Source organism: Ostrinia nubilalis, chromosome 15 (genome assembly GCF_963855985.1).
Source record: "Ostrinia nubilalis chromosome 15, ilOstNubi1.1, whole genome shotgun sequence".
NCBI classification, from domain to species: domain Eukaryota; kingdom Metazoa; phylum Arthropoda; class Insecta; order Lepidoptera; family Crambidae; genus Ostrinia; species Ostrinia nubilalis.
In genome coordinates this window covers 13,060,362-13,087,878 of record NC_087102.1, presented here as the reverse complement: position 1 = coordinate 13,087,878, position 27,517 = coordinate 13,060,362, and the positions used below count along the sequence as shown (strand labels likewise).

At 38.1% G+C, this 27,517-nt stretch overlaps 3 protein-coding genes across 3 annotated transcripts; 1 reads left to right on the top strand and 2 right to left on the bottom strand.

Moving 5' to 3' along the window:
* The first annotated feature begins 12,197 nt into the window (after window positions 1–12,197).
* Window positions 12,198–24,914, top strand: LOC135078530 (uncharacterized). Its single transcript, XM_063973069.1, has 10 exons — window positions 12,198–12,274; window positions 13,374–13,446; window positions 14,282–14,356; window positions 17,933–17,999; window positions 18,407–18,486; window positions 21,049–21,132; window positions 21,251–21,300; window positions 21,727–21,836; window positions 22,215–22,294; window positions 23,371–24,914. The coding sequence occupies exons 5-10, from the start codon at window positions 18,415–18,417 to the stop codon at window positions 23,431–23,433; spliced, it is 459 nt and encodes a 152-aa protein (XP_063829139.1). The 5' UTR covers window positions 12,198–12,274; window positions 13,374–13,446; window positions 14,282–14,356; window positions 17,933–17,999; window positions 18,407–18,414; the 3' UTR covers window positions 23,434–24,914.
* On the bottom strand, window positions 14,796–16,792 carry LOC135078529 (microvitellogenin-like). Its single transcript, XM_063973068.1, has 2 exons — window positions 16,188–16,792; window positions 14,796–15,656 (listed from the first exon to the last, which is right to left on the bottom strand). Exons 1-2 carry the CDS (start codon window positions 16,751–16,753, stop codon window positions 14,891–14,893), a joined length of 1,332 nt encoding a protein of 443 aa, XP_063829138.1. The 5' UTR covers window positions 16,754–16,792; the 3' UTR covers window positions 14,796–14,890.
* A 465-nt stretch (window positions 24,915–25,379) lies between the features above and the next one.
* On the bottom strand, window positions 25,380–27,246 carry LOC135078528 (microvitellogenin-like). The gene is made up of 2 exons (XM_063973067.1): window positions 27,229–27,246; window positions 25,380–26,701 (listed from the first exon to the last, which is right to left on the bottom strand). The coding sequence occupies exon 2, from the start codon at window positions 26,680–26,682 to the stop codon at window positions 25,417–25,419; it is 1,266 nt and encodes a 421-aa protein (XP_063829137.1). The 5' UTR covers window positions 26,683–26,701; window positions 27,229–27,246; the 3' UTR covers window positions 25,380–25,416.
* Between the last annotated feature and the right edge of the window lie 271 nt (window positions 27,247–27,517).

Below are 27,517 nucleotides of genomic sequence, written 5' to 3'. Positions count from 1 at the left end.
TTAACTTTAATACATCTAGCTTGTATAGTAAAAATGCATTACCGTGGATTACAAATAACTTAGAATTTAGAATCGAGATCCAAATGAGGATTTCTTTGGGTGCCCTGGCTACATCATTTAATTTTCTTCTAAATGAAAAGAACAGGAGGAAAAACTGTCATGCAGAAATTGAGTTAATTCCTCTTTTTAGGGTTCCGTACCTCATAAGGAAAAAACGGAACCCTTATAGGATCACTTTGTTGTCCGTCCGTCCGTCTGTCAAGACCCTTTATCTCAAGAACGCGTGAACGTATCAAGCTGAAATTCACATGAAATACTCAGGTCTATTGTCCCTTTAAGCTGTGAAAATATCAAACTTCTAAGCCAAGCCAATCAAGAGATACAGCCGATTATGTCGATATTTTCAACAAATTTTCGACACTCGCAAAGGAATCAAAACCTACAGGATACTTCCCGTAAACTCAGAATCTTGAAATTTGGCATAAAGCATTGTCATATAATGCAAATATAGGAAAAATTGCGAAAATTTCATTTTTTTAGTTATATAATATAATAAAAATATTTTTATAAAATGAAACTTACTACCTTATTTCTCACGAACGAATAAAGGTATCAAATTGAAATTTATACCAAATACCTAGATCTATTGTCCCTTTAAGAAGTAAAAAAATCTAACTTCTAAGTTAACGCGATCAAAAGATACAGCAGTTTATACCGACACCTTAGACGAATACCTACAAGGTACTTCCTGTAAACTCAGAATCTTGAAATTCGGCACGAAGCAACGTTATATAGTACAGATAAAGGAAAAATTGCGAAAATGATAAATTTGAAGTTATATAAAATTTAAAATATTATTTTTGCTTACATGACATAAAATATTTTTTTAATAATTATAAACTTACTACCTACCCTTTTTCACATGAACGCGTAGAGATATTAAAGTTGAAATTCATATCAAACACTTCTTAAATCTAATTGCCTCTAAACTGTGAGAAATTCTAAATCAACGCAAAAATTCAAAACGCTGAGGTAGGTTACCTACCTATAATGCAAATATAGGAAAAATAAATAAATAAAAAATAATCATACCGCATATTTTGAAATTCGCCACTACTCGCAACGGAATCAAGTAAGTAATTTGATTTAATACGTCATAAATTGTAAACCGCTACGTTTGTACGGCGGAACCCTCGGTGTGCGAGCCCGACTCGCACTTGGCCGGTTTTTTCTGTTTGCGCTACAAGCTTTCGAAATAAAGCTTGTTTTTAAAAAAGTTATTTTTTTATTATAATTTTATTTGATACTTTTTAGTTGTATCTCAATCTCTGGGCCCTGGTCATCATTTAGCACCAAAGTGCTCGGGAAGTTGAATCCAACGAACCCAAACTCAATAAGTTTCCGCTGTTTCGTTTAGGAGTTCCTATGGCCACCTCCTGACTCCATCATCAGACCAGCTCAATGGTACCATAACATTGCATTGTCATCGTAATTACATAAGTACACCAAATTTCAGCTCAATCGGTTGAGGAGAACTGGTCTTAAATTCAGTTGCAAGATTTGTCCCACACATACTAACAAGTGAAGTCAATATAAAGCTTGTAATAAAAAAAAAACACCCAAGTCTGTGAAATCCTCATTTCCCTTAAAACTGAACATTGTGGATGGTGAAAGTGATGTAGGGAGAGTGGCAAATAATTTTAAAAACCACTTTCATTGCACCATGCAGGAAACGTCGCGGAGTTTCGATGCGGGTATCAGGGATGGAGATGAAGCTACCTACGTTACGGCTAGACATGTCAAAGAAGTGTTGAGAAACATGATGCGTGGAAAATCTCCGGGACATGATGGTATTAGCGTAGAACATCTGCAATATGCTGGTTTCCACTTGCCACGTGTCCTGGCCATGTTTTTCTCTTTTTGTATAGAACACTCTCACTTACCTTCTGACTTTATGAAGACGATTGTTGTACCAATACCAGGCCTGTTCATCTCCGCGAGTTTACATCGAAAACAAAACACGCACGATGGCCCACCTACAGGATACTATTCGACAAGGCCTCACATACGAGCGAACATTGACTCACGCACGCGTATTCTTGTGTATGATGGAAGAAAATAAAGAAAATGGTGGACTAAATACTGTGCAGTATTTAACTGCCTAAATAATACTAAAAACACAGAATGTACTTTTTTAAGTTGCCTCAAGACACTGAGAGGTAAATAAGTAGTTAATATTATTCATGATAATTCATGCTAAATCATGTAGGGCAGGTGACCCGGTTTTGGCCATTTTAAGAATTTTTTAGACTTTGAGGCTATATCATTTTACAGTTTTTGTTATCACGGACTTATTTCTTGTAAAAAGTGATTAAGTATATTTAGATCTAGCCTAAGAATACATTTTTTTTCATAATGATTCAATGGAAAAATAATCCTGTAGAAAAGAAAAAGAAATGGGAATTTGTGCCATTTTTGGCCAGCTTTACCCCATTTCTGGCCACAGTCATGTGCCAGTTCTGGCCATCAAAATTCATAAAAAAAAACAAAAACTACTCGACGGATTTTAACGAAACTTGGTACAATTATTTTTCATACTCCTGGGCAGGTTATAGTATACTTAGGAATTCACACGGGAACAGGAATTAGCGGGAAAATCCTTTTGTATGAAAAATCTAAACCGCTTAAGTTAGACGCTTAAAATTTGGCATGTAGGTACCTTAGTAAACTTAAAGCTTAGTTACAACAAGTTATTCCCGAAATTCCCACGGGAGCGGGAATTAGCGGGAAAATCCTTTTGTATGAAAAATCTAAACTGCTTAAGTTAGACGCTTGAAATTTGGTATGTAGGTACCTTAGTAAACTTAAAGCTTAGTTAAAACAAGGAATTCCCGATATTCCCACCGTAACGGGAATTCGTGGGAAAATCCTTTTGTATGAAAAATCTAAACTGCTTAAGTTAGACGCTTGAAATTTGGTATGTAGGTACCTTTGTAAACTTAAAGCTTAGTTACAAGGAATTCCCGAAATTCCCACGGGAACGGGAATTCGCGAGAAAATCCTTTTGTATGAAAAATCTAAACCGCTTAAGTTAGACGCTTGAAATTTTGCATGCAGGTACCTTAGTAAACTTAAAGCTTTTTTACAACAGGATATTGCAAAATTCCCACGGGAACGGGAGTTAGCGGGAAAAAACATTTGTACGAAAAAATTTAAACCGCGTAAGATAGATGAAGGGGGTAAAACGGGATCCACGCGTACGAAGTCGTGGGCGGCCGCTAGTATGAAATATAATATCTCAGCTTGAATTGAAATTACAATTAAGGAGATCAACATTAACCTATAGTATACGTTTATGCGGTTAGTACTGGAACAATTTTCTTTTCACAACACCGATTTTTTTAGTATTTGGTTTCGATGGAGGCATTATAATCGTAACTCTGAAAATGAATCGATTACTTATATCAAAATAGCTAAGTAATTAAATTGAAAAAATACGATAAAAACTAAATGGCCAAAAGTGGGGTTCTTCGTGCACCACTTTTGGCCAGTCATGTGGCCAAAGATGGGAAAATTCATTTATTCTGGCTCCATTAGTGGCCACCTCTCATAAACCCACTTAATAAACAAATAGCGATAAAATATCATTAGAACCACTTAGACAGTGTATTCTTTATTAAGGATTAACATAAACATTTAAAAAAATAAGAAGGATTTAGAAAATAATGATTGTTTACTCACCCGCTCGCCTTAGCCTTTTTGATAAGACTTAAAACAATTATCGCTTCTCAAAAAAGAATGACTTGTTGGATTGAAGTGAAGCTTGACACATCAAAGCTGTTAACGCTATCAGTGTTGCTAATATTAGATATTTTTATTCCCGTAAACCATAGAGTAATATATTAGTCTTTGCCTTAGTTATAACGATTTGAAGTTCTAAATGGCCACAAAGGGGTCGGTGGCCACAACCGGGTCACTTGCCCTATTTCCTCCGCCATTTTCCGCAGTTTGGCACCTCACGTCACATCATTTTACCGAAGTCAGCCCTATAGCTTCGGCGCCGTGCCGATCACTGACGTTTGTCAACAAAATGGTGCTTGACTCTTGAGACAGGCTAAATTACACTATATTGTTAATGACATTGAGCATACATTTTTTTAAATCCTACCTTCGCGAAGTAAAACTTCTGTACGTAGTACTTATTATTATTCTGTGCCAATACTGAAAAATAAAACTGGGGGCCTGGGGATACGTCTGACAAAACCAACTACAGACCTATTTCACTGGCCACTACTATAGCGAAAGTGATGGACGGTCTGCTTGATAAGAAGTTACAAGCATCTCTTAATCTTTGTGATGCACAATTTGGTTTTCGACCCCAGCTATCTACAGAAAGTGCTGTGCTTTGTCTCAGGCACACCGTCCGTTACTACACAAACCGTAAGACACCTATTATAGCTTGTTTCCTAGACCTTTCGAAGGCTTTTGATACGGTTCAGTATGATGTACTTTGGAAGAAGCTGGCTACTGAAACTTATGACTTTCCTAAAGATCTGATAAGTCTATTTCAGTATTGATACAATAATCAACAGAATCGGGTGAGGTGGGCAGGAGTGCTCTCTGAGGCGTATGGGCTTGAGTGCGGGGTAAGACAAGGCGGCCTGTCTTCTCCTGCGCTTTTTAACCTCTACATGAACTGTCTGATTGGTGAGCTCAGTGGTAGCGGAGTCGGCTGCTCAATTGATAATATCTCATATAACAACATTAGTTACGCCGACGATATGGTGCTGCTGAGCCCATCAATTAGCGGTCTGAGAAAACTGCTCAATATATGTGAGGGGTATGCGACAGCCCATGGCCTGCGGTACAATAGTAAGAAGAGTGAGATTGTGGTTTTTAAATCCAAAGGTAGGAACTACAATTCTCCTCCTGTCACTCTTGAAGGGTTACCATTGAAAAGAGTGACAAGTTTTAAGTACCTGGGGCACTGGGTAAATGAAAGTATGTCGGATGAGGCTGACATAGAAAGGGAGCGCAGAGCTCTAGCTATGAGAGCGAACATGCTCGCCCGTAGATTTGCACGGTGTAACACTGAAGTTAAACTAACTCTTTTCAGAGCCTATTGCCAGTCTTTCTACACCTGCAGTCTATGGGTTGAGTACACACAGAGGACGTTTTCAGCCCTCGTTCGTTCGTTCGTTTCAGCCGAAAGACGTCCACTGCTGGACAAAGGTCTCCCCCAAGGATTTCCACAAAGACCGGTCCTGCGCCGCTTGCATCCAGGTACTTCCCGCGACCTTCACCAGATCGTCGGTCCACCTAGTGGGAGCCCTGCCCACGCTACGTCTTCCAGCTCTGTTTCCAGTTTTCAGCCCTGCGCGTCCAATATAATAATGGGTTCAGGATGCTGATGGGGCTGCCTCGGTACTGTAGCGCGTCAGCTATGTTCACGAGTGCATTACCGCAGCAAAATTTTTATAAATGTTGTGCTTTAGAGAGTCGAGAGTATAGCAGATAATTAGTCCATCGTGAGCAGAAATTTGTCCACTAATAGCAAAATTCGTTCAAATTATAGTTTTAAAGTTATTAGGAAAAAACAGATTTTGCTGGGGTAATGTTTGAAACGTTACCCCAGCAATTTTTTTCTTTGAAAGTCGTTCTATCCCGGAACCAAATACATGGATAGATAGCTTTTGTTGCGTAGTAATTTGTCCACGAATAGCGAAATTTGTTCGTGTTCCGGTTCTCAAGTTATTCAGAATTTTGCTGGGGTAATGTTTTGTGATGTCCCAGATCTCGTAAATGGCTCAACGCAGAAGTTTGAAAAAAATACCAATGATAGACCTTGATATGTCCAAATTAGTTCAAGCATTAGTCATTGATTTGAATGATAAACACCAGTGTAATTAAATGATTTCGAAAATCAGATAAAACGGATTTGTGAGTAAACCAGTACTCTGATAATCGAATAAAAAGGTGTAGCATGTACCCTTGGTACACCTTTATAACCACAGTAAATATAAATGATGTGGCTTTGCGCAAAGGAGAGATTTCAAGAAATTTAATTTATTTTAACAGTCTTACTTTCGTGGCCGAATACGCAATTCCCTTATAATAAGGGAACATGGCATACAATGGACAAATTAAAATGTTCTTTGAATAAGCTATCCTGTTAATTTCAGCTTTATATTACGGCTTATAAGAAAGTTATCGGACTGCAAAAAAATATCAGGAATTCTTCTATAAGCCGACCAAATTATAAAGGTCACTGAAAAGCGACCGTTCCATACATAAGGCTTGCCATCTTAAATCAACGGTATGATATCGAGCTTTCGTCAGTACAGTTGCGAACAAAGGTGTTGTGTTGAGTTGAGAGGTCAGATTATTGAAATAATAAAACGAACATTTTATTTTTTAAATACATTTTAAAAATAATTTACATTACAGATAATAATGAGAGGATGACATTGCAAGGTGGTGCCAGTCCAGTCTTAAATCCGTTGACATCTGCTGCATCTGCCATCTTTTTGGCTAGAAGATTCTTCCATCTTGCAGCGTAGACCTTTAGCTACAGACCTTAGACAGTATTTTTGTGAAAATTCTTACGCATGGTGGAGGAAGGGACGCTCTAGACACTCAAGTCTACGATGAGTCACATGAACTCCAGTTTTAAATCCGTTGACATCTGCTGCATCTGCCATCTTTTTGCTTAGAAGAATCTTCCATCTTGCAGCGTAGACCTTTAGCTACAGACTTTAGACATTATTTTTGAAAAATAAAAAAAACGCATGGTGGAAGGACGATGGAGACTGATTAGAAATTTAATATTTAAAAATCGTTTGCACGAATTACAATATTCCACGTAACTGTACAAAACATTGACAGCTAAGCTACTAATTTGCGAAGTATACCTGTATGTATGGAGTGATCGCTTTTCTGTAACCTTTATAATTTGGTTGGCTTATAGAAGAATTCCTGATATTTTTTGCAGTTCAATAACTTTCTTTTAAGTCGTAATATAAAGCTGAAATTAACAGGATAGCTTATTCAAAGAACATTTTAATTTGTCCATTGTATGCCATGTTCCCTTATTATAAGGGAATTGCGTATTCGGCCACGAAAGTAAGACTGTTAAAATAAATGAAATTTCTTGAAATCTCTCCTTTGCGCAAAGCCACATCATTTATATTTACTGTGGTTATAAAGGTGTACCAAGTGTACATGCTACACCTTTTTATTCGATTATCAGAGTACTGGTTTACTCACAAATCCGTTTTATCTGATTTTCGAAATCATTTAATTACGCTGGTGTTTATCATTCAAATCAATGACTAATGCTTGAACTAATTTGGACATATCAAGGTCTATCATTGGTATTTTTTTCAAACTTCTGCGTTGAGCCATTTACGAGATCTGGGACATCACAAAACATTACCCCAGCAAAATTCTGAATAACTTGAAAACCGGAACACGAACAAATTTTGCTATTCGTGGACAAATTACTACGCAACAAAAGCTATCTATCCATGTATTTGGTTCCGGGATAGAACGACTTTCAAAAAAAAATTTTGCCAGGGTAATGTTTCAAACATTACCCCAGCAAAATATGTTTTTTCCTAATAACTTTAAAACTATAATTTGAACGAATTTTGCTATTAGTGGACAAAATTCTGCTCACGATGGACTAATTATCTGCTATACTCTCGACTCTCTAAAGCACAACATTTATAAAAATTTTGCTGCGGTAATGCACTCTATGTTCACTGAGGCTCGCATAGACAGTTTCCCAGTCGTCATGCGCAAGCGGGTTGCCTTGCCTCCGCGTGGCGCCGCGTCCGAGACAGCTCCAACAGCCTCCTGGTGGCGATAGGGAGTCTCTATTGCTGTCCTATCTTGAGACACTGGAACAGCGTCCATGTCGGCTCGAGACCTGCTCGGGTAAATGTAAAGTAGGTTAGGTTTTCTCCATTCACTTTGTTTTAATTACTAACACTAGCTTATAAGTACATCTGTAACTACTAACCCACTATGGAAAATATTTTTTCTGAAATAAAAATTTATTATTATTATTATACGTTTCTTGATTTTTTCTCCACCTTTTTGGGGTTGGTTATTATATCTGTTATGCGGGCCTCAGCCAAGCATAACAGCGGTGAATGACGATATGTCCGAGGAAAGGAATTTACGGGTAAGACGGCAGGTGGTTAATATTACGGCTTTTTGTATAGTTCATTCAACTTATGATGGTGATTTAGACAGATAAAACGTTTCGTTTTATGATTCTAACTTTCTACGAATAAAAATATTGAGTTGTAAAAATCGATTACTTTTGTGTGTTTTCATCCTTCCAAAATATCAATCACTAGTCTTTCTCAATTAACCTAAACAAGAATTTCTAATTATTTATTAGTTTATTATTTAGAAAAAATTGTGAAAAAATATTAAATGAATTGCTTCTGCGTTAGTCGGAACTTTTGCTCATAGGGATGGGACATAAACAATCGCAATAAATCAGTAATCAGCATGGTGGTCATCTTAAAATCGAATCACGATTATTATCTCAGGCAGGTCAAAGCTAAGTCAGTACGTGTGCGTTTGCCTTTGATGACGGTTTTGTTTTATGCGATTTCTCCACGTATTGTTTGTTATTGTTATTTTGATGTTTTATTGAATAAAATGCATATATTTAATTCTTTGTGATTTATTTTGTACCACTAAGAATATTTACGTTTATTCCATTTCCAGATAGTTCAAATTCATAGATATAATTTTGATCAAGATTAAAAATCAAACAAAAATAAAAGGCGATTAGATTTCTATAGAAAATATTCTCGATTCTAAAAAATATCGATTAGGTTTATAAGGAGCGCCTCACTAAATAGAACTGTCATAATCACCATCTTACGCTGAATGGACTATAGTAAGTATGTTATGTTAACATTTAATTCCAGAACTTTAAGACTTTTTGCTAATGTTTTGGGTATTACTCCTGTAGATGATATAACTATAGGTACAATGTAAACAGCATTTGCTTCCCATTGAGTTTTCAGTTCTATGGCTAAGTCATGGTACTTAGTAAGTTTTTCTGAGATGGTTGTTTGTATATTATGTGTATTAGGAATGGCAATATCAATTAGGTAGGTATACGGTCTATTCAGATTTATTATGTATTGTAATGTCGGGTCTATTGTAATGTATGGTTTTGTCTGTGATTATAGTGCGGTCCCAGTAGATTTTTAGTTCGCTATTGTCAAGTATGGTTGATGGTGTATATTTGTAGTACGGGGATTTTTTGGAATAAATTTATGTCTATGTGCTATGTATTGGTGAATGATAGCTGCTACTTGGTCGTGTCGATGCTTGTAGTCGGATTGGACCAGAGATTTGCAGGCGCCGGTGACATGCTGAATGGTTTCCGGTGCGCTATTACATCTTCGACATAGATCCACCTGCAATTCTTTAGTAATGTGCTTGCGATAGTTACGCGTCGCTTCACCTGGTCCTGTATCGCGAGCATAAAAGCCTCCGTTTCAGGGAATAGCTCGCCGCGCCTCAGCCATGCGTTCGATGCTTCCTTATCGACATGTGGTTGATTGAGGTCAGCTTTATGCCTTCCGTGAAGAGTCTTTTGAGCCCATTGCGTAGCTTTGTCCTGATCAAGTGAGCATTTTTCATTTAATTGTGTGTTTTTGTCGTGTAGGTTTAGGGGTGTCAGCTTGTTATCAAACGTTTCTGTAATATTTGCTAGAGTGAATAGTTCTTCTTTACCTACTGCTTCCATACAACTTTATGTCATCCATGTACATCAAGTGAGAGAATGTCTGGTGATCATGTTGAACTGAAATGCTGTATCCTAAGTTAGCTTTGTTGAGCAAATGCGAGAGTGGGTTTAATGCCAGACAGAACCAAAGTGGGCTTAAGGCGTCACCTTGGAATATTCCTCGTTGTATTCGGATAGGTTCGGTCGTTAATGAAGTGCCATTTTGTTTGATCTTAAGTACGGTTTGCCAATTTTGCATTGTGGATTTCAGAAAATTAACTATGGTAGGATGTACTTTATATATATTAAGGACGTGTATCAGCCAGCTATGAGGAACAGAATCGAAAGCTTTTTGGTAGTCAATGAACATTGTATGAATATTTTTCTCTTTCTCTGTGCCTCCCTCATAACTATTGCGTCAATCGTTAACTGTTCTTTACACCCTTGACTGTTTTTTCTACAGCCTTTCTGTTGTTCTGCCAGGATAGAATGTTCATCTAAGTGCTATTATTATTATAAATACGGAATGAGGGAAGCGTAGCGAAAAGCTTAGGTATTATGACTAAATTTATTTTTTATGCAGAACAACAAGCCAGGTTCATTTGACCGTAATCACACCTCATGTTAAGTGGGATGCAGACTAGAATGGTACATACCTTCCCTATAAATGCATATTCACTCGTGTTAGGTAAATTTTTTTATAAAGATTAGTAATTTATTTACACAAATTACTAATAGTCCCGTTAGCCCCTCGTACTAAGCTAAATATGCTTGTATCACTAGTGAGCTCACCACAATAGTCGAGCGGCGGCGGGGACCGAACCCGTGTTCCCTTACATTGTGAATTGTACGCGCTTTTTCCTTTGATTTACGAATGTCTATAGATGCTCCCGTTGTAATGTCATGGTAATGTTGAATAGCCCTCTGTCAATGTCATGGTGTCACGGCATGAATAATGGCAATATTTTAGTGATGGACAATGGGTTGACATTGACCCGGTCGCTATTACTGGCACGAAAACCGCCCTGTCCCCCATCACTAGTGATGGGGCCGAACCTCGTCGGTTTCGGCCGAAAATCGAGACGAACTTTTTCGGCGATGCGCAGTTACCATAGTATCCTTAGGCTGAGTTGCACCACCTAACTTTAACGGTAACTATGACGATAACCGGTGCTTTTTGTATGGAGTTTGACAGATTTTTGACGTTTGTCAAAGTTAAAGTAAGATGGTGCAACCCAGCTTTAGACTACTTTATCGGCCAATATTTGGTTTGACTGTCAATCAGTGAACATTGATTTGGTATCGCCCGATTCTTCATACAAACTATAGTACACATAAATACGATAGATTTATGTGTACTATAGTATCTGTAATATTTGAATGTATTTCTTTGTGTAGCATGGTTTCATAATGAGATTAATAGCCGAAGTTGTAAAGCAAACTGCTTTTCTACTCAAACATAAATTTTGGTATACCTATACTTAGTTTGGCTGATAAAGTTTTTTACATTCATGATGTCAATCGCTTCTACAGTCTCGTTTTCCTCACAAAGGAGAGGAAAGATTCGAAATTAATAAATGTTTAGTCTAGATTGACTTCTGCGAGCATGGTCGGCTAGAAGAAATACTCGCATCTTTTCAGTACCTATACTGTCAAAACTTGACCTTCACTGGTTGGGTTTTCATATTGGCGATCAAGCTGTAGATCCTGGCTACACAGGAGTTGCAGCCGTGGGAACGAGAGATGGGAATAGTCCCGCTTGTCAATGTCAAAAAGGCAGACAGTATACTGTAAAATTTTTGAGACTATCTAATCTATGTGAGCTAACTATCAAGTGTGAGAATGTTACACCAAAAAAGCCGAAACTAACAACCCTACCACATCAATATCAGGTTGAGCATAAGACGTGAAGTTTTCATTGTATTTGTTTTCCGCCACGTAACCTTTGTTTAATATAATTGCCGCTGAACGCTTCTAAATGGACGTTAATTGAGTTATGATGTGTATCGAACGGTTATGTTGTTTATATAAAACTAGCTTTCCGCCCGCGGCTTCGCCCGCGTGGAATTTTGTCTGTCACAGAAAAACTTTATCGCGGCGTCCCTGTTTCCAACACCTAAATAAAAACTATCCTATATCCTTTCCCGGGACTCAAAATATGTCTATGCCAAATTTCATCAAAATCGCTTCAGTGGTTTAGGCGTGAAAGCAATACAGACAGACAGATAGAGTTACTTTCGAATTTATAATATTAAGTATAGATAGATTTAGTTTGAGAAGCGACTCTATACGCTAAGAAGTTTTAATAAGTAACACTCGGTGTCGGTGTCGGGCAGGCAAGCTGGCCCCGCGACACCAGCAGGTGGTAGCGCGGCTGGCTGGCGGCGCGGCGCTGGCGGCGGAGGCGCGGCGCGCGGCTCTGCCCGGCGTAGGCGCTGCGAGGGACCTGCTCGCCGCGTGTCTGCGCACGGAGCCGCGAGCGCGACCGCAGGCCGCCGCGTTGCTGAGGCACAAGTACGCGTGTTAAGGCAGGGCACTCACCTGCCATGTAGCACGTAACGTAGCATGTAACGTGTCCAACCTTTAAGTGAGTACGGCTCGTCCACGGTCATCGCATATCTGGCTGCGAGCTCCTGGATCCTACTGCGAGCCGCCTTTGTGCTCGCAGTGATACCGCCAGTCGGCGGGTCGCTACGATTTCCCTGCGAACCACGCGCGAGCAGCGAGCAACGGGCTCATGCCTATGTACTCACTTGATACAGTATCTGATACATTACATGCTACACGGCTAGATGAGTACCCTGCTCTATATTCCTTCGGAATAGAGCAACATCCACGAACTGTCAAACGAAACCGTTTTTGGATGACACTGGATTTCATCTGTGTGTCACAGTTGATTATTATTTTATTGTTTTGTACCAATATCAATCACTGAACCAGACCCGTTTCTCACTCACGTAGAATCTGAAAAAATCTAACTCACATTCAGCGTGCCAATGAGTGCTAAAGAACTGTCAAATAATTGCAAAAACGGTTTTGTTTGACCTGACGGCGACGGCATCACGCATGTCTTTTTATCACACAGTGTTGCTGCTAGTGTCATCTCGCTCGCTCAGTTCTTTGTTGATCTATTCTGCTAGGTATATAACTTTATGTTCCATTCATACTTTACATAATAGGGGACTCACCAGACCTTCGGCCAACGGCCATCCGTCCTGTCGCAGGGTGCCGGCACTCATGAATGGCTTGGCCTGACATTTTGAAACTCCTGAAATGGAACTTTTGACTGCATTAATACAAAGCAGCTCCTGGTAAAGAAGCGCCGCATATGATTTGTGTTATTTTCTCTTCATCGTCATGATTTCAGCCATAAGAAGTCGACTGCTGTACATAGGCCTCGCCCAATGATTTCCATATTGACCAGTTGGTAGCAGCAAACATCCATCGCCTTCCTGGCTACCTACATCGTCAGCCCACCGTGTGGGGACGTCCCTCACTGCACCCTATGTTTCCGACCGTGCGACAAGCATAGGAAAAATTTAGGAGCTGGTTTACGGACTAATCGGGTTATTGATTATATTCCTACGATGTTTGATAAGACTAAAACTTACAGATACTTCACTGTAGATGGCTTTGCGGAGAGCTTCAACGCGGAACTACGGAAGAAACTTGGCAAAGAGATTGAGGTATGTAATATTAAGTTAATGCTTACAGTATAAAAAAATTGGTTTCTTTCAGTGGATGTTGTAAAAGACGACTTAGGCCGACAATACACGGACAGCTCGAGCAGTTAGTCAGTGATCAACATACACGGACCGCTCTTGCAGTCAAGAGTCAACAGCTGCCAGTGATAACTGCTCGAGCAGTTAGTATTAACTGCTCAACAAATCACAAGCGCGCGCGTCGTGGAACAAAGAAAGTGGGCGGAGGTAACTGCGCGAGAGCTGTCGACAGCTCGAGCAGTCAGTGTATGGCTGGCGACTGCTTGACCGCATGGTGAAAATTCACCGTGCTGTCGACCGCTCGAATCAGTTGCAACTGCTCGAGCGGTTCGTGTATGTGCGTCCATAGAACTCTGCAGTTTACTGTGCAGTCGCAGCTTGAAGTTGTCGGATACTAGCTGCTTCAAGCTGTCCGTGTATGGCGGGCCTAAGGCCCGATTCGACCAAACTTTTATTCGAGAATAACTCTTGGTATAACTGACACATTGACAGTTTCAGTATGGGAAATATGTCAAAACTGTCGATTTATTCTGAGATTAATATTTACTCTTGTTTGGTCTAATCCACCCTATAGGACAAAAATGCGAATATCAGGCCTCCCCAAGCCATCGCGAGGAGTATAATATGCTGAATAAAATTTATCTCTGGTGCATTAGAGTTGGTGACAAAATCTGTATTGGAGGCTAAAACGACCTAATTGATGATTCTAAAGAATTTATCTCAATCAATATTATGGTTTATGAGATTTGTTCTGGTTTAATAATAATTTTTAAATCCGGGATTTTTGCTACGATTTCAGACCCCTCCTACACAACAAAGCGCGGCCCGCGTTGCGGGGAAACCGCGACAGCAATGGACTTTGAACATAATACCGGTAAGGTTTAAATTTCAGTGGCTTTAATCTAACCTTCGAATTCAAAGTAGGCATACCCGGATAGATACCATTTTACAAGTGTTTAATCCACTGCTTGCTTCAGTGAAACGCCGAGGAACTGCCCAATGAGGGCTACAGTATTAGCGCTTACTAACTGGCGTCAATTTATAGTAGAGTAGTTAGATACCTTATTTATTAAATGAATTATAATAAAGATACTGTTTGCTCGCTAGTGGTTAAGACAGTAGCCTCAACTGATGAGCGCTAAAGCTGTAGGAGGTCTATTGCATTTACTTTCACTGGGTTGGCACCACTGCCGAGTAAGGCCTTGTCTCTCGCCAACGGTACCAACTTTATGGCACAATAACGATAGCCCCCATTGAGTACATTTATCAGGGATTTATTTAAAGGTATAAAATAAAAGCAATTTAATCATAGTGTAACATTTTAATGTCAAATTAGGCTCCTAGAAATATCCTTTATTAAATACATTTCAATGTAAGAATAGGTATCGTTTCGAAGACTAATCTGTGTTTAAGGTTTAATAGCCCAAGCGTAATGTGAAGGGTCTTGGTGGATGTTCCCGTTATGACCCCAAAGTTTTCGGTCACCCATGCTGTCAGCCGACATCTGCAACTTGAGACCTTGGCTGAATTGCCGGTTGATGATGTAGAAGAACATAAACCCATCTATGACAACTGGCTCCAGGATCCAAATGTGCCTTTGTGTCCCATCGCCGCTAGACCCAAACGCTCCTCTGTCACCTATTTGATCTTCGTATATCTCTAACTTTAGAAACATATTATAGTCGATGTTCTTTATCTTGAAGAAGACTTGGTTGTTCTCCCAGACAGGGAGTAGTTTCCATTGTACTCGATCACTAGTCACGTCCTTTGAGTCGCCCCACGCAGTCCTGTCTCCGTCACCATCGATGTTGACACCCAGTTTCAACGCTTGACCGTACTCTTTCTGTACCAATGTCACATTATCGTCGAATATACGTTTGAATACTGTTGGCATATGGTTTTCAACGGCACGTCTTTCGCCACTAATCCATAGCTGGTAAACGTAACTCAGAAGGTTTCTGTTACCTTCCTGAGCAAGTTTTTCTACCACACTGGTAATGTATGCCGCATGGTTATTATCAATTATGTATTTGGTGGTTTTGACTGCGTGAGAGTACGACCCCTGTACGATGCTTTTGTATAGTTCTTGAGTAATTTCTGTACCGTTAAGATACGCGATATGAGCTGGTGTTGTGCTGTAAGAAGACATCGTGCTCTCCTGTTGTGATTGGACTCTGAAACAAGAATGTGTAAATTAATCATCATCATCATCATCAACAGCCCTTTACAGTCCACTGCTGGACTATGAGCCTCCTCCACTATAGTAGAGGGTTTTGCCATAATCCCCACGCTTGGCAGGCGGGTTGGAGATCGCAGTTTAAAAGATCCATGTTTGTCAGAGAGCGCTGCTGCCCGTTCTCCGTGTAAATTAATACGTACATTATATTACAGTAATATTTCTTTTTACAAATAATATTGTCAGCTACAATCTCAATTATTTTCATATAACTAATAACAATCTCAAGAAACACAAGTTGGTGTGGCGCAATTTCATAATAATTATTGTAATTTATTATTTAAAGGGGTTATTCCCAAAAAATGTAAGTTCATACTTTGATTCCAAAGGCTATAATAAATAATTCTAATCAAATCATTTATTAATTGCAATAATAAGTATGAAATTGCGCAACCACCAGTTTGTGTTTCTTGAGATTATCAGTTTTAAGAAAACAATAAAAATTGTAGCTAGCAATATTAATACTAACCTCGAAAGGCTTCCACTTATATTAGTCTCTTTGTCAAATTTATATTTCAAAACTTGTAACATTTCTGCGTACATTTCAATGCCTTGAATCTGATCCAATGCAGTCCCCATCAAACTTGATTTCAAATAGTCAATTTTTTCCGATACTGACAATTCAGTATTTTTGTCAACTTTATCGTTGAAAACGGCCATAAATTCTGAGAAACCGCTGCTACCATCAAATTTAGGTACATCGATAGCTCGTTCAAGAGATTTAGTTTGTAATTTTTTTTCAGAATTGAGAATTTGCTTCCTTTTCAGTTTCAATTTTATTTCAGTGTAAAAGTCCTCTATGCTTTCTGTATTTTCATATTGGCATAAGAGTAAATCACTACATTGCACATACTTGACAAAATTCATGTCGAGCAAATCTACTTTGATTTCCAACAAAACGTTGTCAGCTTCATTAAAATCTGAGCTTTTAGTGAATTCGCTAATTTTGTAAATTAAGTCTTTGGCAGAACGTTGAAGTTCCAAGTATCTATGTTTGTCTAAACTGTTGCCCTGAAGTAATTTTACGTGGGACATTTTGGTTATTGAGAATATTATATTGGTTAAAAATTTAAGACTTACCAACAATACTGTGAAACAGAATGGTGAAAAAACCGAAAACGTAACTTATTTATACTAAATTATTTCACATTTATCGCCTTGTGGTTAAACTATTTTTCCAGAAAATGCATGGGAACAATACTTGAAGCAAAATATTTTTTTGTGGCAAACCACAAAATAGTGTAGACGATATCACATCATATCAAAATTGTTATCGAAACTACCTAGGACGGGAAAAATATTTAGTTATAGATCTTTGTTATTAAGTTTTAATGCTGCAAAAAATGTATTTATTATAAAGGCATCAATATAGGCAATCGAAATCACGTTTGTGTTCTATAAATTATAATAATATGTTCTTTTCAGGGCACTTCAGTACGGCTAGCACGAAAAACTTTCGAGTTCAAATCGTTTGCGTACTTGAATCGCCATCAAAAGATTTAGTAAGAAAACTACAACAGCGCCCTTGTGAACGTGTCGTAAAGTGAACTTAATATGAGATGTGGTTGCACGAAACTTATTTTGAGAATCAAAATTGTCACGTTATTGTTTAATTCGAAGACTGAGTATCGAATTTTATCGAGTACGCAAACGATTCGAAGACGAAAGTTGTTCATGCTAGAGGTACAGGTCCCAAATATCAGTGTAAGCTATAATCGGGTCCTGAAGTGCCCCACTTTGGAAAAACACAGGAAAAACATATCAGCTGGAGCTAAGAAGTGGTGGATGAAAGTCAACCTTTGTTTATTAAAAGAAACACAATTTGCAAGTTTTTCTGATCCTTACTAAATGGATACAACATTGATTTATTGAATGCCTTAGCTTAGTATATTTTTGGAAAATCCTAAGAACGTAACCGTGTGGTTTGCTAATTAGTTAGGCATTGCTAAAAAACAATGTTGGGACTTGATTTGTCGTAATTTATATTGAACCCTTTTTGGCACCAAAATACACCATTTTTTTATCTGACGTTATTGTATTTTTGTGTATTTTTTTGTTTCTTTCTTTAAAATGTCTCGGTTTGACGGTCTCCTTCTGGCTGGGTTAGAACTATCGTATCTTATCTTCTTAAATAGAGAGTATACTATTCAAGAGATGATTTTTGTATTTAATTAATTAAGTAATCCTAAAGAAATAAATATTTATTTTGCATAGGATCACAGTCGATCACGGACGGACAGCATCGCTGGAGAATCGCTAATCGATTACAATTATACGCCAAGTAAGTAAAATACCGTAAAATAATGCAAATATTATAGCCTGACGAGAAACGCTAATTGCCTTTTATAGTGCAATAGGTACTGTCTTTATACCTGTGTTTATTTAATTATGACACATTCTGTGCGCGCCGCGATAAACGGTTATCACGCCATTTTGTCGATTTTTCCCATACATTTTGACGTCGATAAAAGTTATCACGGCGCGCATCTTAGGCCTACTGGTCTGATTATAGAAGACATAACTGGAAGGCGCTGGACGCAAGCCGCTACCAAATACCAATCGATCAACATGGAAATCATTGGGGGAGGCCTACAATGTCTGTCTGTACCTATTTAACGTTTGACGTAGAGTTCAAATGATTTGATGGTTTCCACTTTGTTATTGTCATAATTATTATCTTGTTTTCAGCTTCAGAGATGCACCCAGAGCCAGTGGAAGTAAAACCCGCCGTTGAACAGTCCGCAGCGCCGGCGCAGGACTCCAGCGAAGTACGTACAACCCAACCAAGCTATCTGCGCACCTTGTTGGAATGCAGTCCGTACTAGTGTCGGTGTGACGTCACGGCTACTAGGTGCGCAGTTAACTTGACCGGCTTGAAACAATGCTGCCATTGCATTTTTCATTGCAATGCTGTCATTACCTTAGCCTGCCTACTCGATGGACCGACGACCGAAGACTAGATGGCAGCGATTGGTAGATTTTTTTTTTAGATTTTTATCAACTATAAAATAGACTTTCAGGATCAGTAACCAGTTTTTTGATATCTTGTAGTAGTTTAGAAATAATAGAGTGAGATCACTTGTCGTTTCCACCCTGTGTGATTATTCATTCATATTAATTCAACATAATCTCCCATCAAATTAAACTTGGTTGTTATCGAGTATACACTCTAATTCTGTGTCGCAATTGTCCGCTTTGCAATGGAGGGAAGGCGAACTTAACTTCGAACTCCTATGTTCTTCTGATTAATTTCGTTGCGGGTCCAATGACAGTTTAACTTTCCACCGGGACAAACTTGACCTTCACTTGTTGGGTTTTTATTGGCGGTCAAGCTGTAGATCCTGGCTACACAGGAGTTGCAGCGGTGGGAACGAGAGGTGGGAATGGTGACTTAGGTGACATTTTATCCGAGAAAATCTGATCCGCAGATGAGTTGTCTCCCTTTCAAATTTGTTAGGTGTGGAATCATCCGCAAAATATTTATCTTCGTATGAAACGTCACCGTTTCTAACTTGGAAGATAGATCTAATTTAATTTAATTCATATATTTCGGATGAGACAACACTTCCAAGTTAGAAAAGGTGACCTTTCATGCGAAGATTGATCATTTTGCGGATGATTCGACACCTAACAAATTTGAAAGGGCGACAATTCATCCGCGGGTGAGGTATTTTCGGATGAAATGTCTCCTAAGTCGGAATGGGAATGGTCCCGTACTTCTGTGTCGGTTAAGAATTTATTTATGGCATGTATTTAAATGATCTTTTTAAATTAGCAAAAACGGCAAATAAAAAAATCTAAATGGTTATCTATTTTAATGATTGATCCTCTTTCTTTGAGACATAAAATAAATGAAATCGATCGATATTTTAACCTCTTTTGAACTACGCAAAAAAAATTCGAGATTTAAAAATTATATCTGATCGTTACTTGTTGGTCCTCAAAAATAAAAGAAATGAGCACCAAATATTCAATACTAGCTTTCCGCCCGCGGCTTCGCCCGCGTGGAATTTTGTCTGTCACAGAAAAACTTTATCGCGCGCGTCCCTGTTTCAAAAACCGGGATAAAAACTATCCTATGTTCTTTCCCGGGACTCAAACTATCTCTATGCCAAATTTCATCAAAATCGGTTGCGAGGTTTAAGCGGGAAAGCGTAACAGACAGACAGACAGACAGACAGACAGACAGAGTTACTTTCGCATTTATAATATTAGTTGGGATAGTTGGGATTGTGATACTTTTTTAAATAATTCGATTTGTATAAATTATTTTTGTCTATATCAAATAATCTTCAAAATAATTATGTTATGGTACTTATTTTTATTAATTTGTAGTCAAAGGATGGAAACTATTTAAAGGCACTTGATGTTCAAAGATTTATTTTTTTATTAAAAAAGCATACTTAACACGTTCACACTGCGTTATCGGGTCGAATTGACCTTAGGTGCTGGATGCGTTGGTGCGGGATGGATATATTCGGTCTTTTCAGTAGTAGCTACGAAAGATAAATATTGTTTTGCAATTGTTTCGTCAAACACAGTAAATATTTGGAAAAAAAAACTTATCAGGTCCTTACGACCCGATGTCGCACTAAAAGTAAACAAATATCGTTTAGTGCTTTTATCGTGTCTAATCAACCCGTTGACAGATGACTTTATGGTCACTGATCACGGTCGAGATCGGTATACTAATGAAAATCAACCTTGCGATTTGAAAACAAAATAAAGAGGTAAAAATTATGATGTCGGGTTCAGGGATGTCAGAAGTAAGAAATTATTTTACATAGCGCCTCTAGTCCCAAACTAAGCAAAGCTAGTAATTTAAACAAACATGGCAATGTACCATTCTGCTTGCTTATTGGCCGCTAAGCCCTTGGCCAACTCAGTGACCAAAGTACCGCGTAAATTAAAATATATTTTTTTATTAAAAATATTAACCAATAATATTTTTAGTTAGATCAAATATATTTTAAAGTTAAGTTATACATAGATCGAAATGTATTTATTAGGTGATCAATATTAAAAGGCAAACTTGATATAAAAATCATCAAATTAACAAAATTAAAGATCAATAACTAAAAAAGAGGATCAAATATTATTTTTGTTTACCAAATATTAAAAGAGTATGTAAAACATAAATATTATGTTACCTTAAATGAAGATCATTCATAATTTATCCGTAGATCAATTAATATAGACCCAATAATTAATATAAAGATAAAATATAATAAAATACATCATTTATTTTTAAAAGTGCACATACAAAAAAGATCAATTAGTTTTTAGAGGATCAAATAATATTGTCCCTTTATTTATTTTATTATTTTCAGGTGCGGTCAGTGGCCGGGGCCTCGCTGCCGGCGCGCGCGCCGCCTCTCAGGTCCCTTTCGAGGGCTATCAACGACACCTTCCAGGTTATCTCTTTGTGTTTTATTTTCTCTATTATTTTGCCCGCAGAAGTCTGTCAATTATGATTTCAGAAAATCTTTTTTTTCTGTACTGAATACTGAAGCACTGATTTTCGCATTACAGACGTTTCCTGTCCCAGTAAATAGTTATCCAAGAACACCCTATATCAAAAAGTAAGTTGAACTATTTAATTGATATAGTCATATCTATACCTACTTATAATAAATCTGTAGAGAGGTCAATTCTGTACATGAAATATATTTTCAAAATAACTATCAGGGGGTGATTAGTGTCGATACTGATGCCAAAAATGTAATCAATAAAATTTTTGTCTGTCTGTCTGTCTGTTGCCGCGGCTGCTGTCGAGCGGGCGGCCGCTAGTCAGTACCTATTTGTAATAAGCTACTGACATCAGGTTAAAGGATTTTTTTATGCAAGACAAGGCAGGTATTTGACCGCAATCGCACCTGGTGTTAAGTGAAATGCAGTCTAGGATGGTACATATCTTAATGATTAAAATTATAGACCAGTAACTAATCGTACCTTGCGGCTTAGGAGCGGCCAACGAATCCTACGTTAAGTATTGGTCTATTTTTCAGAGTGAACAATAAATTGGTGATGGATGAGGATTTGCTCCGTGGGAGGGCTGTCGCCAAAAAAGCCAGCAAAAAAACGCCACCAGAGCTGTCGCTGCCCTATGTCCCTGGTGGTAAGATCGGTCACATTTATCAGACTAATGCCCGTTTTCACCATCAATCCCTAATTTTTAAGTGACCCCTAAGAAAACAAAATTCCTGATACATATAATTTGGAACACATGTTCCAAATTGAAAAAAAATCCTGTTAAGGTCACTAGTCACTTAAAAATTAGGGATTGATGGTGAAAACGGGGTCGGCCGATAGTTGGGTTGGGCTGAATAAATATGGACATGTATGAAAGTGCGCACATTGGTATCTCTCCTTCATACAAATTAGAATCGGGCAAACTATCGGCCGACTAAAAGTCTGCAGTCTGCGGTGAGTCAAATACAATTTTAATAAGATTTAATCCTTTGGCACAAAATAAACCACATTTTACTTCTTGCAGCGAGCAACAGCCCCATGAAAAAGGCGAAGAAACCACATGTGCATCACACTGCGACTAAATCCTTCGACCCGTGGGAGTCGGTAAGTCATCTTATTAATGTCTCCACAGACTACGGACTTGAGTCGGGATGTTAGTCAGTATGAACATAACAAACACGAACTGTCAAACAAAACTGATATTGGATGACACTGGACTGGATCAGTTGTCAGAATTATTTCACTATTTTATAAATAATAGCGATACTTAAGACCGCCTAGTTGTACCTTGTGTGTTCCTTTTCTTTCTGTTCTGTTCTTTGGTGTGCAATAAAGAGCATTTATTATTATTATTACAAATCAATTACTGTACCAGTCACCACGTGTTTGAAGCACATTATTCATAAACATCCACGATTTCACTAACGTAAAATCTGAAAAAAATATCTCAGAGCTCAAATTTTCAGCGTGCCAATGAGTTGTAACGAACTGTCAAATAGTTGCAAAAAACGGTTCTGATACATCTCTTTTTAACACACAGTGTTGCTGTTAGCAGGCCTGTTCATCTCCGCGAGTTTACATCAAAAACAAAACACGCACGATGGCCCACCTACAGGATACTATTCGACAAGGCCTCACATACGAGCGAACATTGACTCACGCACGCGTATTCTTGTGTATGATGGAAGAAAATAAAGAAAATGGTGTACTAAATACTGTGCAGTATTTAACCGCCTAAATAATAATAAAAACACAGAATGTACTTTTTTAAGTTGCCTCAAGCAAGACACTGAGAGGTATTAAATAAGTAGTTAATATTATTCATGATAATTCATGCAAAATCATGTATTTCTTCCGCCATTTTCCGCAGTTTGGCACTTCACGTCATATCATTTTACCGAAGTCAGCCCTATAGCTTCGGCGCAGTGCCGATCACTGACGTTTGTCAACAAAATGGTGCTTGACTCTTGAGACAAGCTAAATTACACCATATTGTTAGTGACATTGAGCATACATTTTTTTAAATACCTTCGCGAAGTAAAACTTCTGTACGTAGTACTTATTATTATTCTGTGCTGTTAGTGACATTTCGCTCGCTCAGTCTTTTGTTGCTCTACTCCGCTAGGTATATGAACTTTGTTCCTCACTTAATACAGAGTGTATTGTTTTATTATCCACAGCAACGCAACATCACGGAATTGACGTCGGGCGCCAGAACCCCGACCAACCTGCCCTATATGTGACGGCACGACCGCGGCGCGTTTCGGGCCGCTATTTAGCGGTAGATAATACAAATTACCATACATTCAAATTAAGTAGTTGAAACCATTCAATAATTCTAAGTCACAACTGCTCCAGAACATTTTATTACAAACCTGCAAACCTAATTGGTTGTCAATTAACAACGAAATTTGATTTTTAGCTACCTAATCTATTTTAGACATGGATTTGCTCATGTAAAAGGTATTCTGTACGCGCCTTAATTTATTAAATTTACTTATTAGCGCTCTACCAATCCGCCTTAATATCACTTTGGAAACTATTGTTATTTTTCTGGTTAAAAACTATGGAATATCAACACGAATCCGAACTATTTCATGCAGAATACAAATCGTATTGAAACTACACTTAGCCTAGGCGCAGACCATCGATTTTTCGTCGGCCGATAGTTTAGTCGGGCAGTTGATCAGTATGGGCATGTATGGAACTGCGCACGTTACACCGATTCGATTTGGCCGATTCTTCATACAATTTAAAATCGGGCACAACTATCGGCCAACTAAAAATCGATGGTCTGCGCCTAGGCTTAGGCTGAGTTGCACTACCTAACTTTGACCGTAACTATAACGATAACCGGTGTTTTTGTATGGAGTTTGACAGATTTTTGACGTTTGTCAAAGTCAAAGTAAGATTGTGCAACCCAGCCTTTAAGATCTTTAAGTAATATTAATTTGTATGAATGACACACCCCGTGCCTAATGAAGTCTACACACCAAACCCGCCGACCCGCGCACATGAGTCGTCGACTTTTGATGTTTTGTCAAGTTATAGAAAGGACAAGTTGCCGACACCTGAAAGGCTTGGTGTGCAGAGTCCTTTAGGTTGTCAAAGTCTTTTAACTAGGACATTAGATAATAAACCACATTAATAATGTCAAACAATGATTACAGTCGATTTTAAATTAGTTTTTATATAATGTAGTCTAATTAAATAAACAATTAGCAGAAACTACGAATATTTCCATTTGACTGAATTAAATATTATGAAATGTAATTAATTAGACAAGTATGTATTTGGTATACATATCTAAAGACTGTATAGACTATATAAAAAGTTTTATATTGTATTTTCTTTCGTATTTATCGAATACCTACTGGCTAAGGGCGGTTTCTCGCCTAGCTATAATTTTTGCTGAACATTCGTCTAGATGCAAACAGTTCCAAAATCTAGTCAACATTTCCTAAATCTGGTCAATATTTCCAAAATCTGGTCAATATTTCCTAAATAATTACATATGGTATTATATTTCTGTTTATTGTATCTTAAATTTCTATTGTATGGTCACACATTATGGTCTGTAGCAAAATTTCACAAAATGAGTTTTTTTTATTCTTATTAATTAATATTGATACTCTATCGTTATTCAGAATTGTGCAGAGACATGGTGGTTTCATTAATGTGTAAATATGTATAGTGTTAAATTTTAATAAACAACTATTTAATACATATTGAACTCATTTACAAAGTACTTTAAACTCCCTTGGAATGGAAATTCCATACTAAGGCTGAGTTGCACCTTGCACCACCTTATGGTTCCTAACCATTTATGGTTTTTAGTCACGGTTAAAATAAAGTGGTGCTATAACCGGTGTGTTTTGTATGAGGTTTCCGAGACTTTTGACAAAATCTTTTGACGTTTGTTAAAGTTAAACTAAGATTGCACCATCTTAGTTTAATACATATACATAATAATAAAACCCAGCCTAAATGTCAATTTAAACTAGAGATCAACTCAAGTTTATCTTTTTGTAATAGTATACGGTCATTTAATCGAATAGTTTATATTTATCAAAAATAACAGGTTTTGTGGTCAAAAGTCATTTATTTCAATGTTTACAAGTCTCATCCTATCCTATACTAAGGTATAGATGGATGTTGGATCGGATGATAATAATAACAAATACAATGGTAAGCTGTATGTGTTTTACTATACAAAGAATACAGATTTACTTCGCTTCTTTGATGTACCAACCAAAGTGGCCAGGGTTATTGTGGACGTCTGCGTTATGGCCCCACAGCGCCCGGTCTCCCATGGAGTCCTGGCGCACGGCTAGCTTGAGCCCCAGCTGGTACTTGTTGCTGACAACAAAGAACATCAGCTTACCGTTAAGCATCACAGGGTCCAGGCACCAGGTATGATGCTCATCGTCACAGCCATACGAGCCCCACGCCTCTCTATCGTGCATGCCATCCTCATACTTTGCCAACTTCAGGAACATCCCAAACTCCACATTCAACAACTTGAACAATACCCTATTGCCTCTCCAAACCGGCATGATCTTCCAGTTTACTCTCTTGCCTTTTTTTTCTTCGTTAGCGCCCCAGCCTCTTCTGTCCCTGTCAGAGTCCAAAGCCACCGCCAATTTTAAAGCCTGATCAAACCTGTTGTTCCAAATCATCACATTCTCCTCATTCATGATTAACTTGAATTCTAAGGGAAAATATTTAGAGACGATCCTTTGAGTATCACCATTCCACAGTTTATATGCAAAGCTCATGACTTGGCTGTTTCCCTCATGGAGAAGATCGTTTACGACTTCGCGGATGCTATTGGCGTGACTGCTGACCGCAAATGCCTTGCTGATATCCACAGCTTGCTCGTAGTTGGCATTTTTAATATTGGATAGAAGGGTCAATTTCATCGCAGTATTGTTGGCAATAGAGCTAAAGAGAGTTACTTCTTGTAGCGTATCAGGCAATTCGTATCCGTCACATCGAATCAGGTGCTTCTTTGCCAGATCCGTATTGAGGTTTTTTATATCTGCCGAGGTATCTTCGAATCCGAAGACGATCACTTTTCCTTGATCTTCGTTGATCATTCTAGCGATGTCTTTGGAGCAGCTGTTATTGATGGGGGCGCCCATGAGAGTGACGGTTTTGACGGAGTCGTCTTTTATGTAGCTACTGCTGTCACAATGGGTGTAGCTCTGGACTGGTACTCTGTTGGGGATCTTCCTGCCCTTGTCGGCTCCGTTGCTGACGCATTGTGAAGGATGGTTCACGTTGTAGCAGTCTGGGAACCCGCTTGCTCCACATTGTTCATCGATTCTCCCCTCACCCCAGTAGTCGACCAATTCTAATAAATCGGACCCCTGTGGGATCTTAACTAGTTTATATTTGCCGATGTACGGCACTTCAGAGTAAGGGTAGATTTTGTCCACATTGACTCCGTAGTTTGGGGAAGGTGCTACTTCCCATTTAGATGCTGTCATTTTCTTCAGATGTTCTGATCTGAAAATTAATAGGAGTAGTTTATATGTGACTAGCTTTTGCCCGCGGCTTCACCCGCGTGAAATTTAGTTTGTCGCACATCGTCAATCGTCATAAATTTTAGCCTAATGTTAATCTGGGTTATGAACAATAATACTATAAAGTTTTATCAAAATCCGTTCAGTACTTTTTGCGCAAAAGAGAAACAAACATGTTAACATCCAAACATCCACACAAACTTTCGCATTTATGATAAATGAAAGAAACAAGAAAAAAAGTAAAAAAAAAGTAATTTATTTGATGCTAGTAGGTACATCCTTAAAAATAAAATAACAACTAAAACTACAAGTACCGATTACTAAAAAGTAGTGATGGGCCGACTATTAAGTAGGAAAGTCGGGTGTTCACTTGGAATACTTATGATTGGAATGTTTACACTCTTTCAGTACTTTCAGTTTTTTTTTTTAAATTAGAACTACGAAAATTTAAAGCAAAGGGTACCTATATGATATGATTGTGGGTAATCTGAAGTTATATTACTTACTTACCGTTCCAACTGTTGAACACTGTTTGATTCGTCTAAAATGTGTGTGCTTTATATACGTAAAGTTCCCTTATTTTCGCACGAATGTAAAAATATGATAACTTATCGCTAAAAACCACAAAAAACGTTCTGCCGTAAGTATTGAATAAAAAACATTTTGTGGATGTGGTTTACGTAACTTTAAAAAATTGTTTTTTTTGGTTTGCCGTAACCTATTTTTTTAAAAAACGCTAAATTCATGAAATCATGAATATAATATCTACATTTTGCAGGGCATTTGTTGCATAAATAAA

Bases quoted from the DNA above. Each gene is read 5' to 3' on its own strand.
- LOC135078529 (XM_063973068.1), bottom strand. From the start codon at position 16,753: ATGTCCCACGTAAAATTACTTCAGGGCAACAGTTTAGACAAACATAGA. The intron at 15,657-16,187 runs GTTAGTATTAAT...TTCTTGTTTCAG, and splicing joins ATAAGTGGAAGCCTTTCGAG to AGTCCAATCACAACAGGAGA.
- LOC135078530 (XM_063973069.1), top strand. From the start codon at position 18,415: ATGCACCCAGAGCCAGTGGAAGTAAAACCCGCCGTTGAACAGTCCGCA. The intron at 18,487-21,048 runs GTACGTACAACC...TATTATTTTCAG, and splicing joins CGGCGCAGGACTCCAGCGAA to GTGCGGTCAGTGGCCGGGGC. The intron at 21,837-22,214 runs GTAAGATCGGTC...TACTTCTTGCAG, and splicing joins GCTGCCCTATGTCCCTGGTG to CGAGCAACAGCCCCATGAAA.
- LOC135078528 (XM_063973067.1), bottom strand. From the start codon at position 26,682: ATGACAGCATCTAAATGGGAAGTAGCACCTTCCCCAAACTACGGAGTC.